The 17,046-nt window shown below is 59.4% G+C and overlaps 1 protein-coding gene across 1 annotated transcript; it reads left to right on the top strand.

Moving 5' to 3' along the window:
* Nucleotides 1-3,954: 3,954 nt before the first annotated feature.
* Nucleotides 3,955-16,901, top strand: DPCD (deleted in primary ciliary dyskinesia homolog (mouse)). Its single transcript, XM_021709276.1, has 6 exons — nucleotides 3,955-4,022; nucleotides 4,147-4,475; nucleotides 9,908-10,032; nucleotides 10,328-10,461; nucleotides 16,246-16,348; nucleotides 16,670-16,901. Exons 1-6 carry the CDS (start codon nucleotides 3,955-3,957, stop codon nucleotides 16,772-16,774), a joined length of 864 nt encoding a protein of 287 aa, XP_021564951.1. The 3' UTR covers nucleotides 16,775-16,901.
* The last annotated feature ends 145 nt before the right edge of the window (nucleotides 16,902-17,046 follow it).

Below are 17,046 nucleotides of genomic sequence, written 5' to 3'. Positions count from 1 at the left end.
GCGGACTCGCCCGGCTTCCCCGTGACCATCTCGCCCCGCCCTGGGCGCTGTCGCGAACGAGTAGCCGTCCCTCGCACGTCCCTAGCTCGCGCGCGCCTCGCCGCCGTCCCGGGAGGCCGGTCTTGCGGAAGAGGAGTCGGGAACCCGGGGACGTTCCGGGCTTCGGGGGGGCGGGCCCTGGGCTGCAGCTCCGCCTCCGCCGTCCGCCCGCCCTGGGCCCGCCGGCCGCGGGCTCAGCCGCCCCCCCGAGGCGGAGCGGACGGGCTGCCGTGGCTGGCCCTGAGGGGCCCCTGCGTCCTCGGGGAGCCGGGGCCAGGGGCTCCGCCCGGAGGGGCTGGGCGCGGGACGCGGAGTCCTGACTCTTCCCACCTTAGGATGGGCGACGCCAGCTCCAGGGGCCTTTCCTGCGCCCCCGGGGCAGCCGGCGCCTCGGGTCTGAAGTCCTGGGGCTTTCCAGGCAGCGGGGGCTCACCTTCACGGGCAGAGCCGGGCCGCGAAGCCTGGGCCTCGCGGAGGTTCGGTCCGTGCAACGTTTAGGGAGGCTTTTGCTGTTGCCAAGACGGAAAAAGCTAGGCTGTCCCGGGGGCTCACAGAGTGGTCGGGAAGAAGACGAGAAAATACACCATGATGCGTGTCAGGCAGAGGTTGTCGTCGCGCATAAAACGCTGCAAAAGGGTGAAGGTGGAAAGGACTGTTTCTTTGGAGGAAGACCAAGCAGAAGAGGCGATGTTTCGGGGTCCTACAGAGTGCAGAGGCGCTTGCTGGGCAAAGAAAAGGGGCTGGCTCTTCCAGGAAGCAAGAGTCCCTGGTCACAGGCCTGCAGGTGTTTCATGATGCTAAGAACAAACCACCCACGCCGCGGCCATGCCTGGTCTGGGTGTCAGAATACAAGGTGAATGAAAGGCCCCTTTTCTCAAGGAGCAGTGAGGGCTAGTGGTAGAGAAAGAAGAGAGACTGCAGACAGACTGTGGTAGGTCTCTTGTGTGGTGCTGAAGGTGCCGGACGTTTTCTCATAGGACAGCGGGCTTTGTTTTGAGTGTGGTGAACGTTCAGTGGCGTCAGGTACGTTCCGATTGTTGTTGCAGCCATCACCACCAACCATCTTCAGAGCTTTTTCATCTTTCTAGACTGAAACTCTGTCCCCATGAAACAGCCCTCCACCCCAGTCCCTGGCAACCACCACTCTGCTTTCCGTCTCTGTGAATCTGGCCACTCTAGGATCTAAGTGGAATCGCGCAGTCTTTGTCTTTTGTGACTGGCTTCCTTCACCTGGTCTGCTGTCTTCGCGGTTCACCCACATTGTGGTGTGTGTCAGCAGCTCCTTCCTTCTGAAGGCTGAGCGATATCCCGTTGTGTACGTGGAGACCACGTTTGTTCATCTGCTCATCTGTTGATGGACTCTTGGGCTGTGTCCACCTAGTGGCTACCGTGAATGATGCCGCTCTGGACGTGAGCATACAGATATCCATTCCAGTTCCGACTCTTGCTGCCTTTGGTCACAGGACAGTATTTAAACAAAGATTTCACCAGCCAGGATTTTTTTTTTTTTGAGTTGGGGGTCTCACTCTCGCCCAGGCTGGAGTGCAGTGGCACCACCACAACTCACCACAGCCTCGACCTCTTGGGCTCAAGTCATCCTTCCACCTCAGCCTCCTGAGTAGAGGAGCTCCAGGCGCACACCACAACATCCAGCTAATGTTTGTAATTTTTTTGTAGAGATGAGGTCTTGCTATGCTGCCTAGGTTGGTCTCAAACTCCTGGGCTCAAGCAGTCCTGCTGGCTCTTCCTCCCAAAGTGCTGGGATGATAGGCATGAGCCAGCTGGGCTCGGTGGCTCAGCCTGAAATCCCGCGCTTTGGGAGGCTGAGGTGAGTGGATTGCCTGAGCCCGCGGGTTCGAGACCCACCTGGGCAACTTGGTGAGACCTCATCTCTACAATAAATCAAAAAATCAGCCGGGCGTGGTAGCGCACGGCTGTAATTCCGGCTACTCGGAAGGCTGAGGTGGAAGGATCGCCGGAGCCCAGTGGGTCGAGGCTGCAGTGGCCAGGAGCGAACACTGCACTCCAGTCTGGGTGACAGAGTGAGACTCCAACTCAAAAAAATAAAAATATTTTAAAAATAAAAATAAAAGATAGGCATGAGCCACCGCATCTGGCCCACCCAGGATTTTACTGAAGTTCTTTTGTAACGTTGTCACAAAATGATATTTGATTTTTTCCCCAGCCCAAAAATTAATGCAGTATTGAATGTATCGATATGTCTCATCGAACCTGCAGGTTTACCCTCCTGGTGTGTGGGAGGGTGTGGGAAGTGGAGGTTCTTCTCCCTCCCACCAAGAGTTACAGCTGTTGATAGTAAGAATCCAGTTTGCCCAGTTTACTTTTGATTTTTTTTTTTTAAGAAATAAACAACTCACATATACTACTACCACCCAGAGACAGCCATAATTTATATTTTCATAATAAACTTCCATATTTTTCCACGCATACACACTCACACATAAATATGTTTTCTTTATCAAAGTAGCATACTGATGTACTTAAAACTTCTTATACATACACATTTATAGCTGGACTAAATATAGTTAATTAGAATAATTGGAATAAAGGAGAGGTAAGTGTCATATAATCATTGGGTAAGGAAGGATGTCCTAAGTACAACTTCCAGGGCAGTTAACCACAATGGAAAAAAAATAGATAGTTGACTATATAAAAACTAAACACTTGTGCAGGGGGCCTGTGGTTCCAGCTACTCGGGAGGCTGAGACAGGAGGATCGCTTGAGTCCAGGAGTTCCAGGCTAGCCTGAGCCGCATAATGAGATTCCCTTCTGGGGGGAAAAAAAAGGCAATTGAAATGGAAAATACTGCAACAAGTATGGCACATGATTAATATTACAAGGCTCAATCAAGTGAGTTAGGCAAGGATGAATACCCAAGTAGGCTAGAACATGAGCAGGTAATTCACTAGGAAAGTGGCCGGTAAACCCTTGGAGCAATGTTTAGCCTCACCAATATCTGAAACCACGCAAATCATCCTAGATGTAGTTGTTAGCGCATGGACTTGACCTCGAGTGAGTTGAAGCTTGGGTCTGTCAGTTCCTGGATTATGATCCTGAATAAATGGCATGACCTTTAAGCCTGGATTTTTCTCATCTGCGAAATCAGGTCACGGAGACACACAGAATGATGGTGAGAGTTAAATCTGGTGAAACATGTGCCTGGTGGACTGATAGTGAGCACTGCGTCCTGCCTGGACTCAAGGCTGAGTGCCCAGCGGAGAAGATGGCCAGGCCAGACGCCCTCAGCCACTCGCAGGCAGCACTTTTGCCCCACTGCTGACAGGAAGCCCTTTGCCGCTCCTGTGCGCCATCCACATGGTGAAGGGTGGAAGCGGGGGCCTGCGAGAGGCCCTGCACACTTGGGGATGAGTTCCCCTCAAATACGAGTCAGGAAGGACTCCAGGGAGCCGGGCTCCAGAAGAGCGAACTGGACAGGGAAGGGGCATGGGGCTCTTGCCCGCCAGACACACACTCACCCACGGGGGTGCTGTCCGTCTCACTACGCGCCCGCCGGCTCTGCTCGCCCGTCTGTAAATGAAAGGGAGGCTGCATGGTGCTTAGCAGATGCTTGTGGCACGACCCAGCTGGAGCAGCGGGGCTGGGAGCCTCTGGGCGTCTCCTCCGAGGGACATCGTGTCAGTGTTAACTCATTCTCTCAATCAGAATCTCAGGCTTGGGGGATAAAGGCCTCCTGCCCAGCAGCAGAGACAGGCGGTCATCAGAGAGTCACACAAAGGGAGGTAAAGTCATAGCAGAGGAAGCGCATGAAGAAAATACACGGGCTGGATGGGCACGGCCCATCGAATGGGCACGGCCTGGCATGTGCAGGAGGAGGCAGGGCAGCACGGGCCGGGGGTGCGGGGTCAGGAATCCCGGGGGTGTCCTGCGCGCGAGATGGCATTAGGAACTGTGGAGAGCAGCAGAAAGTCCGTGAGGAGACAGATGCTCGGGGAAGTATCAGAGTGTGTGATCAGTGCTGTTGTGGGTCTGAATCAGGCTGAGGGGTGCGAATGAGGATGTGATTAGTTTCCCCAAGAGGGCTGGCGGTGATAGTTGGGAGGACTTCCGGGTGAGGTGACATTTGAGCTGGGGTTTGAAGGGAAGGAAGCAGCATGCCCCTGCTGCTGGTCGAGGAAGCGGCAGAAAAGGACACGTTCGGAGAAAGCGCCAGAAAGGATGTGAGTCTGGGTCCTGCTTTCAAGTGGTGGCTGGTGATGCTGGCTGGGAATCTGGGGGCCTGGAGGTTCCCTGCTCCCGAGACCAGTACTGTCTCCCCCAAGTGGGCCCTGACCCGCAAGGGACTCGAGGTAAGGCACCCTCTGCTTTGTGCGCAGGGAGGAGGAAGGTGCACTACCTGTTCTCAGACGGCAGGGAGATGGCGGAGGAATACGACGAGAGGACCAGTGAGCTCCTTGGTGAGTGACGGGCTCCCAGCTGCCCCCGGAGTGCTTGGGCTGACCTGGCGCAGTGGGCATCCCCAGCCCTGGCTGAGGGCAGCCGGGACCTAACGTGGATGCCAGGGAGACCGCAGCCCTACCTCACCGGGACCCCAGAGTGGGCCTCGGCCTCGGCCCAGGGGTCCTGCTGCAGCCCAACCCCTAATAGATGGGAGGCCTGGCAGCGGGCGGGTGTCGCAGGCGAGCCTCATGGCCCTGGTCCTGCTCGCTTTTTGAAGCCACACCTGCAGCAAGCAAGAGTCCCAGGGGAGCCTCTGACCCGCCTCGAGTGACGCTGGGACCGCCATCTTCCGCGGAGTGTCGAGTCGTGGCAGCAGGCGGTGTCTGGCAGCACTGTATTCCCCACGGCGCGCCTGTCCCCTCAGAGTGGGCACGGGGAGGGGCTGCAGCTTGGGTTTCTGGGAACCAGGAATGGGTGCCTTTCTGTTCCCAGGCACGCACGTCGGCACATGCCGGCTCCCCGAGCCGGGTGGCTGTCAGCCGTGGGAGCTGCTCTCTTTATTAAGTTCCGTCTGAAATGCTGAGACCAGTGATGGGGTCAGGGGCTGGGCTACTTTCTTGTCGTTGTTCTTGACTTTAATTCCTTCCTGGGCCTGACCGACAGGTGGTATTGGTGAGGGAACTGCTTCTTGCCTTTTCTGGCAGCTCGTAAATGTCTAGAACCGACAATGTGGATTACGTGGGCTTGCCTTCTCGCAGTCCCCAGCCTTGAACCGTGCGTCCTGCGCATGTTCGGTCGCACCGTGAAGCGCTGAGCCCTCCTTATTACGAACTGCTCGGGCTCCAGTCCCCGCTGGTTTAGCCTGGTGCTATTAAAATCTTGATGTGTTTAGCATATGACACTGATTCGGTGGAAACCAATACAGTAGTAATATCCTTGCAGTGCGTCGTAATTCATAGCGCTCCCGGGGGATGACAGCCATGGAATGCCTAACGGGTGGACTTATGGGAGCAGAGGCACGTGGGCTGACCATTGCCATGACCAGGCTGGGGAGGGGACGGCTCCGGCCCCTGCCCCCAGCGCCACCTCGCTCCTCCACAGCGAGCCCAGAACACGGCTCTGCTGCGGTGGCTGCAGAAACAGACAAATAACCCAGGCCTCTGTGGTGCTTGGACATGCACTTAAAATTAAAATCAAGTCCGGCCTCTCCAACAGCAGCACTCTGGGCCCAGCATCCCACGGGACCCTGTCGCGGCCGCTGGTGGCAGGGGGAGTAGACCGAGGCCTCCAAACTCCTCCCTGAAAGCAGAGACGCGGAAGACGCTGCTCGAGGAGGGCTTGCAGGAGGGCCTGTCGGCTCCTGGCGCCGTGACACCGTAGCTCTCCCCGGGCGCACTCCGGCTTCAGGCGAGCCTTCTCGCGGGTCTCCCTCACCGAAGCCCGAGAGGCAGGTGCTGCGGCCCCGTGTTCCGGCAGAAGCAGCGGGAGCTGTAAGAGGGCAGGCGTGCGGGGTCGTGGAGTCATGGAATGGGTCGCCTCGGAGCCGGGCGAGAGGCCTTGCCGTGTTCACCCGGGAGCCATGTGTGAGTCCACAGCGGCACGTGCCTGGAGCTGAGCGTGTTCAGACCCCGCTTTCCTCTGCTAACGTTCTCCTTCCCAGAATGGCCCGGGTGGGGGCTGGTGGGCAGAGAGCAGCACCGCCTTGAACGCGGGCTGGCCCTGGGCGGCAGGTCCTTTCTCGCGCCTCCTCCACCCAGCTGCCCTTCAAGTGCGGCTCCCCCATCATTTTCGGTGTGGATCATCCCAGGGCCCGAGCTGGCCGCGGCGTGTGCATGCTAGGAAGTACAGTAAGGACGTGGTTTTTGTGGCAGTATATAGAAATCATTTCCATTTTTCCAGCAAATTATACAAATTTGATAATCGGCCAAACTGGTTTTCCATTAGAAAAACTCAGAAAATAATTGACGGAGAAAGAATTGCCAACAGGTGGGCGCCGCCTGGGACCGAGCTCACACGCTGCTAGTAAGCATGTCAGCGTCATGTTTTCTGCCCCCTCCTCCCTCGTCCCCACTTCATGCTGCTCGTTCCCACCCCCTGCAACGAATGCTGTGGATGCTCTTGGGGGAAGAGACTGAAGGCCCCAGGAGAGCAAGCAGAACGTCCACCAGCCTGAGAAGATCGCGGCGGCCAGGCTGGAGGGCAGGCCTGTCCCAACCAACTGCGTTCGGATTCCCGGCTTACTCCGCTTTGGTGTTTGACCGCCAGCCTCCCCCACCCCACCCCTTGGGCCGCGCTGGGAGGATCTGGAGCACTTCTGTCCTGAGCACTGCGCTGGCTTTGTGAAGACCCTCCAGTTCCCTTCGGCCTCCTCTGGGACGGACCGTGGCAGCTGTTCAGTAGCCACAGAGCAATGTTGCGGCGTTTCAGGGCAGAGAAGAAGATTCCCGCATCCAGTTTAAGCTGCAGGGATGTTCAGGGAGGGGAATGTAATTATCCACCCTGGAAGTGGGCCAGGGCTCGGGGCATGGGGAAAGAGGCCTTCGGGACGCCCACCGAAAGCGGGGCCTCCCTTGGCAGCCTGGGACCGCAGGCTGCTTCCTGCTGACGTAGGAGAGGGCCCCAGGGCTGCCTCCTTCCTGTGTTTGCCCTCAGATGCTACACAGGGTCACCGGAGTCTCCTTCCCAGGGACTGGCCGTGGCTCAGCCCGGACAACATGGCAGCGTCCCGGAACTGCTGGCACACACCAGCTTGGGTTTTACGTCCAATCAGATCCGAGTGACAGCAGGTGGAAACAGTCTTCCGTTGCTACAGGAGCTGTCCTTCGGTTCAGGGACAGAGATGGGGACAGAAGCACAAGTGTGCATTTGAAACTAAGGACTTCGCCAGAGTCCTTTATTGGATCTCATCTCTTGAAGGGATGGGAAGGGACCTTTCTTCTGCATTCTAACAAAGAATCTAATTCCTGAAATGTTAAGACAAATAGGTGAATCAGCCAAGTTCCCGAGACCCGAGCTGCTGGTAAGGTCAAAAGTCAGGGAACCAGCAGCTGACTGTCTTCCTTCTCTGAGTAGTTCTTGGGAAGGTTCTGTGTGAAACCCACCATTTCTTGGATTGAAAGAGCAGACAGGAAATCCTGGGGGCCGTGGCCTTCCCCGGCCACCCTGCTGCTGCCCGTGCCTGGGACACACGATGCTACAAGACCCGCCACGGAGCACCTACCGGCCCGGCCCGGAGAGCCCAGCACTTGTCAGATAAGCAGAGCCGAGCCTTGACGGCCAAACCGAAAACGGAGCCCCACTCCTTAAACAATGGAAGTCTTTCTAAATCCTGCAGGTGCTTATTGAACACTTCCGGTGGTGATTCAAATTCTGGACTTGGCGTTCGGAGACCTGAAGTTTAGCCATGGCCTTTGTGAGTTAGTCTGCCTCTGTGAGCCTCGGGGACTCGCCACCCTCTGTCCCTGGAAGGTACTGGCGAGAGCTGAAAGAGAGCAGGCCGGCAGGAAGTGTCTTTCTCATTTAACAGTTCAGGCACGGGCTGGCTCTTTCCAAAGGGGCCCCACCTGGAAACCCGGCGGGGACTGTGCCCAGCACAGAGCGGTGCCCCCAGGGTCCAGGGTGCTTGTTTGCCTCACACTCTGTGGTCCCGAGGGTGTTGTTCTGACACTGCCCTCCGAGGCAAGCTGGCCCTGGGCGCTGTTCAGTATGCCTGAGAAAGCAGCGATTTTCCTGTCCTGTTCACGTGGCATTTTGCAGAGCCTGAGGGAGCCTCTGGGCATGGTCTCTGCTGTGGTGTGGAGTCGGGCACCTGGATCTTCCCACAGCTGCTGCTCGGAGGCATCTGTCACTTCCGAGTTTGCGACTGTGACAGAGGCCCCCAGAAGGCTGGCTTCCGGTGACGTGAGGTATCACAGTGCGTGGATGTGGGTGTGTTCCTGGTCACAGTCCATTCACTTGGGAAAGAAGCAGTTGTGGAAAAAAGTGGCCTATAAAGCATATTTCCCCGTTTTACTCTTCCTTATTAATTTTCATTATAAACTTGGAAATGTGTTTCCAGGGAGAATTTTTGGCCCTAAGATGCAATAAGATCACACTGCAGAGTGCAGCCCATCTTATGAAAGCACAAATTCAAGGGGAAAGTCTAGTTTGACAGCACACCGTTCTGCCTGTGTGCTCACGTTCACAGGGAGGGCGTTTGGGTTTGGCACAGCTGCCCGAAAGGTCTGAAGGAAAGCACCCTCACCGAATGCTGGCCTCCAGGCCTGGAGGGAGGAGCAGCCCACAGGGACAGCTGTGGCAGGGCTGGTCTTTTGCAGTGACCGGCTGGAGGGCATCAGAGGCAGCAGCCCTCACGATCCCCAGTGTAGCAGGAAGGGAGGAGACCAGGGAGGGCAGTGCCGTGGCCCAGAGAGGTCCCCTCTTAGGGACGGACTGCCGAAAGCAGTCTCCATGATGTGGCCGAGCTGGTCCCCGAGTCTCAGCAGGGCCCCAGGGAATGTCCCCTGAGCTAGTTTCTCGATTTGTGACATCTGTGACATGTGCCTTTCCTCAAATTGTAGGCGAGCAGTGTAAAATGGAGATGCTCGCTTGCACTTGCGTCATGAAAGAGTTCCACTTTACAAGATATTCGCGTTAGGTCTTTCACAGGTAGTGCATTTAATATATGGGACGTGCCCAAGGTTTTGCTTGATACAGCTTTCGGACTGTTTTATAAAGCGAGGTATACCTGAGATGCGTGAATTTCTATGTTTGGACTTTCTGAATCATGAGACAAACGTTCCCTACAGCTTTCACCCTCTTTTATTTTGTCGAGGTCTTTCTTTCTCCCCTAGACTGGAGTGGCGTGATCACGGCTCACTGCCGCCCCAACCTCCTGGGTTCAGGCAATCCTCTTGCCTCGGCCTCCCGAGTAGCTGGGACTAGCACCGTCACCACGCTCAGCTAGTTTTTTCTTTTGTTTTTTTTTGTAGAGATGTGGTCTTGCTACATCACCCAGGCTGATCTTGAACTTCTGGCCTCAAGCAGTCCTCCTGTCTTGGTCTCCCAAAGAGCTGGGATTACAGGCGTGAGCCACCACATCCTGCCACCCTCTTGCTTCTTTTTTCCTTCACATGTTTCTTAGAGGGAGAAATGCATCTCAACTCCCCTTTTGTGATCCAGATGTTCCAACTGCTAGAACCCCGCCTCCTCCTAACCTTGCCTGTCCTCCTGCTGGAAGCTGTCCCCAAAGGCTGCTTAGCCCCACCTGGCCCCACCTGGCCCCTCTGGGGCCCTGCTCCAGTTCCCCCGTTGGGCCCTCTGGGGTGTGCCCAGGTAGCCGTCTGATGCTGAAATGCTCTGCGGGGCGTCCGCGGTTGTGAATCCAGGCGCCTCACGTGTGCCTGCCAGATGCAGCAGGGAAGGGTCGACCCCCTTCTGCACAGTCACTCACGCTTGCTTCTCTCCCCAGTGAGGAAGTGGCGTGTGAGAAATGCCCTGGGAGCCCTGGGCCCATGGCAGCTTGAAGTGGGAGAGCCAGCACCCTTGGGGACCCGGGGCCCAGGGCCCGAACTCATCACGGAGAGCAGTGCCAACGTACGTCCATCTGTCTGGGAGTCTCGCGGGTGGAAGTGAGGTGGGCTGCTGGCCCTCGAGGGCAGGCCGGCCTGGTCACGCCCTCGTCTGCCGTCTGAACACAGCACGCTGAAATGTCAGTGTCAGTGGGTACTGACTTGTCGTCCCACAGTGGCTCCAGGCCCGGCATGTCACAGCAGCCTCGGGGCCATGAAGAGTGGAGGGTCTCCTATTGTGTCCCGGGTTAGCACCTTGAGGAGGGCGGGAGCCACCCCTTCCCCAAGGACGGCCCTTGAGTTGGATTTGCCTTCTGCAGCCCATCTTCGTGCGCAAGGACACTAAGGTGAGCTTCCAGTGGCGGATTCGAAACCTGCCTTACCCCGAGAATGTCTACAGTGTCTGTGTGGACCAGAAGGAGCGCCGCGTCATTGTCCGGACGACCAACAGAAAGTGAGTCGTGTGGGGGCCCTGCCTGCCTGCGGGTGAGCAGGGTGGAGGCTGGGTGTGCTCTCGGGTTGGCTCTCAGACTGCTCCTACCCTGGAGGCTGAAGGGCCTCCTACCTCCTGCCCCCGAGGAGGGAAGGAAGGCCGAACAGAGAGCCAAGAGGCAGTGGGAGCAGAAGTTGTGGCGAGGAGAGGTTGTCTCTGCAGCTCCAGCTTGAATCATGTAGCCAGCAGCTCCAGGGCAGGCAGATTTGAACGAGAGTCTAAGACGGCGCCTGACCCTGAGCCCGAGTCTGTGTGGTGCCCAACACCTTGGGCAAGAGGCTAGTCCAGGACCCGCCATACCTGGGGAGGGCATCTATGCAGGATCCTCACACCTTGGGGAGAGTCTGTGAGGACCCTCCACTTGCTCGGGCCCAGTAAATTTCCTGCTGAATGAATGAGGAGATAAGGATATCACAGGCCCATGTGTGGGTCCTGGAGGGCAGGCGGTAGTGGGGGGGGAGGAGGACAGAAGCGGCCACGGGCATCTCTGTGGTGGACACGTACTGGTCGAGCTTCTGGAGTGCCGACTGGTCCCAGGAGAAGAGGGGTGCCCTGCAGGGAAGACCCTGAGTGCGGTTGGCCCTGGCCTGGGCCAGAGGGACCTTTGTGCAGGCCGACTCCCATGGGATGATTGCACATCTGGACGGTGCCTGTCCACCGCCGTGATGCCCGCCTGCGTGGCCCAGGGGTGCCGAGCCCGTCCGCGAGGCCAGCCAGCCCCTGCCCCCCACGCAGCAAGAGGGGGCAGTCCTCGTCCAGCCGCTCTGGCAACGTGGCGTCCCACTCCTCCCCCGGGTCCCTGAGTGCCACTGGCCTCTGCAGCCCCCACCCCCATCACGGTGGCAAGGCAGAGTGGACGGGGAAGGGGTGGAGATGGATGAATTAATTTCAGGGCTGTTGCTGTGCACGCAGCCAGCAGCCCTGCAGAGGGCCTCGCCTATAAATATGAAGTCGTAACCATGAGGCTTTGTGTATATAAAGCCCTTTGAAGCCCTCAGATAGAAGGCAGTTTATTCCCGTTATTGTTCTCATCATTAACTGGAGTCGGACTAACGTGGGGCTGAGCAGTTTCCGACACCAGAGCGATCGCCCACGGGAAGGCACACTCGCGCCTCAGCACCGTCGGCAGAAGAGGCCCTGGGCCCAAGCTGGGAGCGAAAGTGCTTCTCACAGCACTGGAATCTGCAGCCTGGCACTTTGCAGAGCTGGCTGCTGCCTCCCTCTTGTCCCCCAGGGGTCACTGTCGAACACAGATAATGCCAGGCGGAGACGCGATTGCCGGGGCTGGAGTGTGGAGGCGAGGGCCCAGCACAACGCCTCTGCGGCGGTTGCTCTGGCTCCGCCCCACGCCCGGCCGTAGATGGCGCTCTCGGCCAGGGTCCGCGCCAGCACCAGGGCAGCGGGACACTTTCGGAAGGATGGACGAGGCCAGGCGGGATGGGAGCGGGCCCAGGGCGGGGCCTGCACTCCATGGAGCGGGAGTGTTGCAGGCCCACGTGGATCCCACTCGAGCCTGGCCAGCGCCCCCACCGGCTCAGCCCTGCCCCCCCAGGCCCCTCTGCTGGAGTAGCCCACGGGCCGCTCCACCTCGCCAGACCTTTCCCGACCTTCAGCGCTGGCACCATCCGGCTGGGGTGCTGCGTGCCACCCTCACGCCTGCTGACTGCACAGGAGGCCGCGGCCCCCGAGGCACCTGACATCTCTGCCAGGGCCTGCCTTTCTTGGGATTCAGTGCTGTGCCTGCTTTCTGAGCCCCAGCATCTGCAGGCAGGCAGCATGCACATCTGTCCTCGTGCTGTATATCAGTGATGCTGCGACACACATGTGAAGCCAGCAGGATGGCCCTGTCCCCGATGCCTGCCCTGCAGCGTCCACCACGCCGTGGCATTTCTCTCTGACCTCTCCCTGCGCCTGGAGGTCCGTGCCTGCCCCAGTCCTGATATTCTGGAATGCAGTTGCTGTCCAAAGCCAGGGCCCCTTGTCCACAGCGGCCTTGTCCCTGGAGAACTGGGCTGGCTGCTTTCCCCGAAGGAACTGCTCAAGTGTGTCACGTCCCTGGCCTCAGACATCAGGGAGTCAGTGAGGGTGAGGGACGAGTCAGGGAGGGAAGAAGGGGCTTTCCCAGGACCCCAGTGTTGGACCATCTGTTCCTGATGCCGTTGGTGCAGAAAGAAGGTTCTTTTTCTTTTTGAGTTGGAGTCTCGCTCTGTTGCCCAGGCTGGAGTGCAGTGGCATGCTTGCGGCCACCCCAGCATGGTCCTGCCGGGCCCCGCGGTCCTTCCCCCTCAGCTTTCCACATGACCACGCCCTGCTAATTTTTGATTTACTGTAGAGACGGGGTCTCGCCAAGTTGCCCAGGTGGGTCTCGAACCCGCGGGCTCAGGCGATCCACCCACCATGGCTTCCCAGAGTGCTGGGATGACAGGCTGAGCCACCGCGCCTGGCCAGAAAGAAGGTTCGTAGCCCAGTCTGGAAGCTGGTGGCTGGGTGGACTGAGTGGGGGATGCCGGGATGGGCAGGCCCCTGCTACATGCTTGCTGCAGAACTGGGCCAGGTTTCTTTAGGTACCACAGGAGAACACTCCTACTGACCTCATAGGCTTGGGGGAGTTTCCTCAACGCGTATGTGGACAAGCGCCCAGCAGCTCTTTGGAAGCGACTCTGGACAGCACTCGGCTGGCCTGATATCGAGGACGCTAATGCTGTGGAGATGTTCACAGGCTTCGCTGGAAAGAAGGATTCAGTGGCAAGTCGGTGGGAAGAGGATGCAGGGGCTTCTCCGTGGGACGCAGAGCTGCTGGCGTGTGCACGTGCATCGTGACTCTAGAAGACCTGCTGGGGCAGGGCACAGGCTGCCTGGAGCCGCGATGTGGAAGGCCTGTCGGCCAGCTTCCTCGGGGTGGACTGGCAGGAGGCTTCTCTGGGCCCCTTGGCTGTGCCCATGTGCAGGCCCCCTCCCTGAGTGCGCGGGCATGGCCTGGGCGACTCCAAGCCCAGCTCTGCCTTCAGCCTCCGGAGTCTCCGGGCCTCCTCTGCTCCCTGCAAGGGCGCAGGGCTTGGGAAGGCCTGGGGCTGGGGCGGGGGCGCAGCAGAGGGCCACAGGAGGCCGCAGGGCATCTGCGAAGTAGCCAGATGAGGGAGGTCCCTGCTTGCAACAGGAAGACAAGAGCTCCAGAGGTGCCTGCCCTGCTGGGCCCTCTGCCAGTGACCCAAAGTCCATCCCGTGAGGGGCCTCCATTGAGAAGGGAATTTGGTGGATGAAACCGAGACCCAGACATGAAGTGGCCTGCCCAGGCCCCCGGCGGACCGGAGCACTGCTCAGGCCTTCACGGCCATGAAAGTCTCTTGAAGACATCAGACATTCAGAAAGAAAGGCCACTGATGTGCTGAAGAGCGCACCCAGGGGACCTGCAGGGTGCCTGGATCCCGGGGGAGACAGCCTTCATCGCTGACCACCCCAGCCCAGTGGCTGTCTCATCTCTGGACAGCTGCCGGGAACCCGGGTGGCCTGTTCCTTTGTGGAGAGAGGAAGGGCTGGGAGATCTGGGGCATTATCGCTTATAATGGGCATCTCCATGGAGCTTTGTGACTTGGGCAGGACATCTAGTTTTTCTGTGCCTCAGTTTCCTCTTTCGTAAAAGGAGACTAGACGTAACCAGCCTGAAGGGACTGTTTTGAGGATTCAATGTGTTTTGAACAGTGCCTGACACAAAATGAGCACAGTTTTTTAAATGTCACCTTTCATTTTCATTGTATGGCTGAGACAGAACAGGGAAGGGAGGTGGGAGGGGGTTGGGCACCACAGAAAGTAGGGGACCACCCTCTGGAAGGGTTTAGTTTTTAGTAGAAACAAAACCAGGTCTCCTCTGGCAGGGATATGGCGTTTCTCCTACATCCTCCGTCCCCAGCTCTCGGCTCCAGGCCTGGGACACAGCAGACGCCCGGCCATGTCTGCTGCCCACCTGTAGCTGCCTAAGGCCAGACACTCTGACCCTCCCTGCAGGGTGGGTCCTCTCTGGTCCAGGTGCTGGTGGGAAAGTCAAGTGCAGCACCCGGTGGGCAGACCATGGGCTGGGGCATGGAGGCGAGAGTGGTGGCCCCTGAGGAGGGAGGGCCGTGCCCCTGAGCACTGCCGTGCTTCTCGAAGTTGCCTGCCTCAACCCATAAACCACATGCATGACAGGGCTCAGCTCCGCAGAGGCCTGGGGCAGCCACCTCCTTCCCAGCCTCTGCTTGCCTCCCGTCCTGCCCTCCAGCCCCGCTGCTGCAGGATGGTCTCTGCTTTGTGCCTTTGCAGGAAGACGCTAACACTTCCTCACAGCCTGTAGCTCCCCTAATCTCTGCTGTTTAACCTTTGACTCTCCCCATTATCAGTGTCTGCCACCTTTGCTGGCCAGACCAGGGCCCCAGGAAGAGACCTGAGCCCTGGCGGGGAGGGCTGGGGCTGCTCCAGCCCGTGTGCAGCAGATGGACGCCTCTCCCTGGGGCAGAGCTTTGGAGAATAAAGCAACCTGCCGCGCCATCAGGCCCCGCCCCCACTCCTTTTGAACTGTCAGCCTTTGAGTAAACATTCTCTTCCTGCCAGTCCAGCACCTTGGAGGGAGTGGGGAGCCTGGGAGGAGGGGCCCCTGAACCAGGGATTTGGACCCGGCAGAGGTGCGCCTTGATGTCAGCTGAGTCCCCCGGGCACGGCTTTTGAAGTGGACTAGGGTGGCTGCCACCAGGCCCGCCCCTCTGAAGCCCTCCAGCCCACCCTCCCAGGCCCCGCCCCCAGTGTCGGTACCTGGCCGCAGCGGTTCCCACCGTCGCCCACACAGCCCTGACAGAGTGCCGCCTCACCCAGGTGACAGGTCTGGCAGCCCCTGGTCAGAGCCTGGGTGGCATTTCCACCCAGGTCGCCACCATAGGTCTACCCAGAGGTGTGACAGCCGCTCAGCACTCGAGTGGAACGGGCATCCCACCGGAGGCGAGGCCCCCACTCTGACCTCGCTCCCAGCTGCACCGACGGCTGCTGGGAAGCCAGGCAGGCTCGTCAGCTCCCTGCGCTGTGGGAGAGGGTTTGTGTCCCCTGCGAAAGCATTTCCAGCTGGGTGCTATCTGGCCTCTGTGTTTTGTTTCTTTTACTCGAAGGGCTCACTGATCTCCGGACTGGCACCCACAGATGAGAGCCCCATGTGTGGTGGGTGCAGGCGGGGCAGGGGCCCGGAGCCCCAGCTTCCAAGATGGGGGCACGGCTGGTCCCGGAGACTCCTCCAAGGGGCTGCTTTCCTTGGGGCCCGCACAGACTCAGGCTGACAGGCTTGGGAAGAGTCTGGAGAAGAAAAGGCGGCTAAGGCCTCCAGGGAATGTGCCTGGTACACGGTGACTGCAGGCCCAGCTTTGGGGGACAGCCCTCGGTGCACTTAGTCAGTCCTTGTCCGTTTTCTGTTGTGCCAAGGCAGGGTGCAGGGGGACCCAGGCCGCCCGAGCTGTCGTTTGCCCCGAGGCTGCTGCTGCCTGTCGCCAGGGACACCACCCGAAGTGAGAGTCAGGCAGCCCGGGTCTACACGCAGGCCCACCGCCGGATGGACTTGGGCCTGTGTCCTCTTCTTCCCGGGCCCACTGAGCCCTGGAGCCCAGGCGTCTGCTGGGTTCCTGCCCCTGGATGTGCGGGAGGTCTGGGAGAGCCTGGAAGCTGGGCCACAAGGGGCCTGACACGCTGCGTTGCCTTGCCGGGCGCCCCAGTGGCCTCTCGGTGTCCCCACAGGTACTACAAGAAGTTCTCTATCCCTGACCTGGACAGACACCAGCTTCCCCTGGACGGCGCCTCCCTGACCTTTGCCCACGCCAACGGCACCCTCATCATCTCCGTAAGACTGGCGAGTCCAAGGCGCCGGGGGGAGGCCTCCTCTAGCCCGCCCAGCCGTGTCCCTAGGATGCGCCTGCAGAGAGCAGGAACCACCTGCAGCCCGGGGGAGGCCCTTGGCGTCACCCAAGCTGGAGGGGAGTGGGGGTGAGCGGTCGGCCCTGCAGAACTTGGGCTGTCCCAGGCCGGCCACACCGTCCGGCCTGCCAGCCTGGTCTTCTCAGCGCTCCGCAGTGTCTTTGCACGCAGGTCGGGGATCAGAAGGGGCCCGTGTGTGGAGGGGAAGGGATGGGGCTGATGGCCTTTCTCCTGGCCCCGTCCACAGTACCGGAAGCCGAGGGAGGTTGTGGAGGCCGAGGCAGAGCTGCAGAAGGAGCTGCGGAAGGTGAAGACGGCCCCCGGCGGCCACGGGGACTGCACGACCCAGTAGCGGCCCGGCCTGGCGCCTGTGCCAGCCTCTCCCCCTGAGCTGCCCAGTCCAGAGGGCTGGACCTCGGCCTTTGGCTGCGGGGCGGTGGTGGTCTCGTTTCGGGAGTAAAGTCTTTCTGAGCTGCTGATTGCCCAGGCACTGCCCTCCTGTCCACCCTGCGAGCTCCTCCCCAAGGAGGACGCCGGGGTGATGGGCTCCTCTCCACCCTGGGGACCTGCGGCCTCCAGCCTTCGCCCAGAGGCGGGAGAAGTGGTGGAGCACAGGCTCTGGCC

Source organism: Carlito syrichta, unplaced genomic scaffold (genome assembly GCF_000164805.1).
Source record: "Carlito syrichta isolate Samal-C Ts95f unplaced genomic scaffold, Tarsius_syrichta-2.0.1 Scaffold170050, whole genome shotgun sequence".
Taxonomy (NCBI): Eukaryota; Metazoa; Chordata; class Mammalia; order Primates; family Tarsiidae; genus Carlito; species Carlito syrichta.
This window is presented reverse-complemented; position numbering and strand designations above follow the sequence as displayed.

What these genes read in the sequence shown, in the direction of transcription:
- DPCD (XM_021709276.1), top strand. Translation starts at nt 3,955, where the DNA reads ATGGCATTAGGAACTGTGGAGAGCAGCAGAAAGTCCGTGAGGAGACAG. An exon ending in ATGCTCGGGGAAGTATCAGA is followed by an intron (nt 4,023 to 4,146) that starts GTGTGTGATCAG and finishes GTGACATTTGAG; the next exon opens with CTGGGGTTTGAAGGGAAGGA. An exon ending in GAGGACCAGTGAGCTCCTTG is followed by an intron (nt 4,476 to 9,907) that starts GTGAGTGACGGG and finishes TTCTCTCCCCAG; the next exon opens with TGAGGAAGTGGCGTGTGAGA.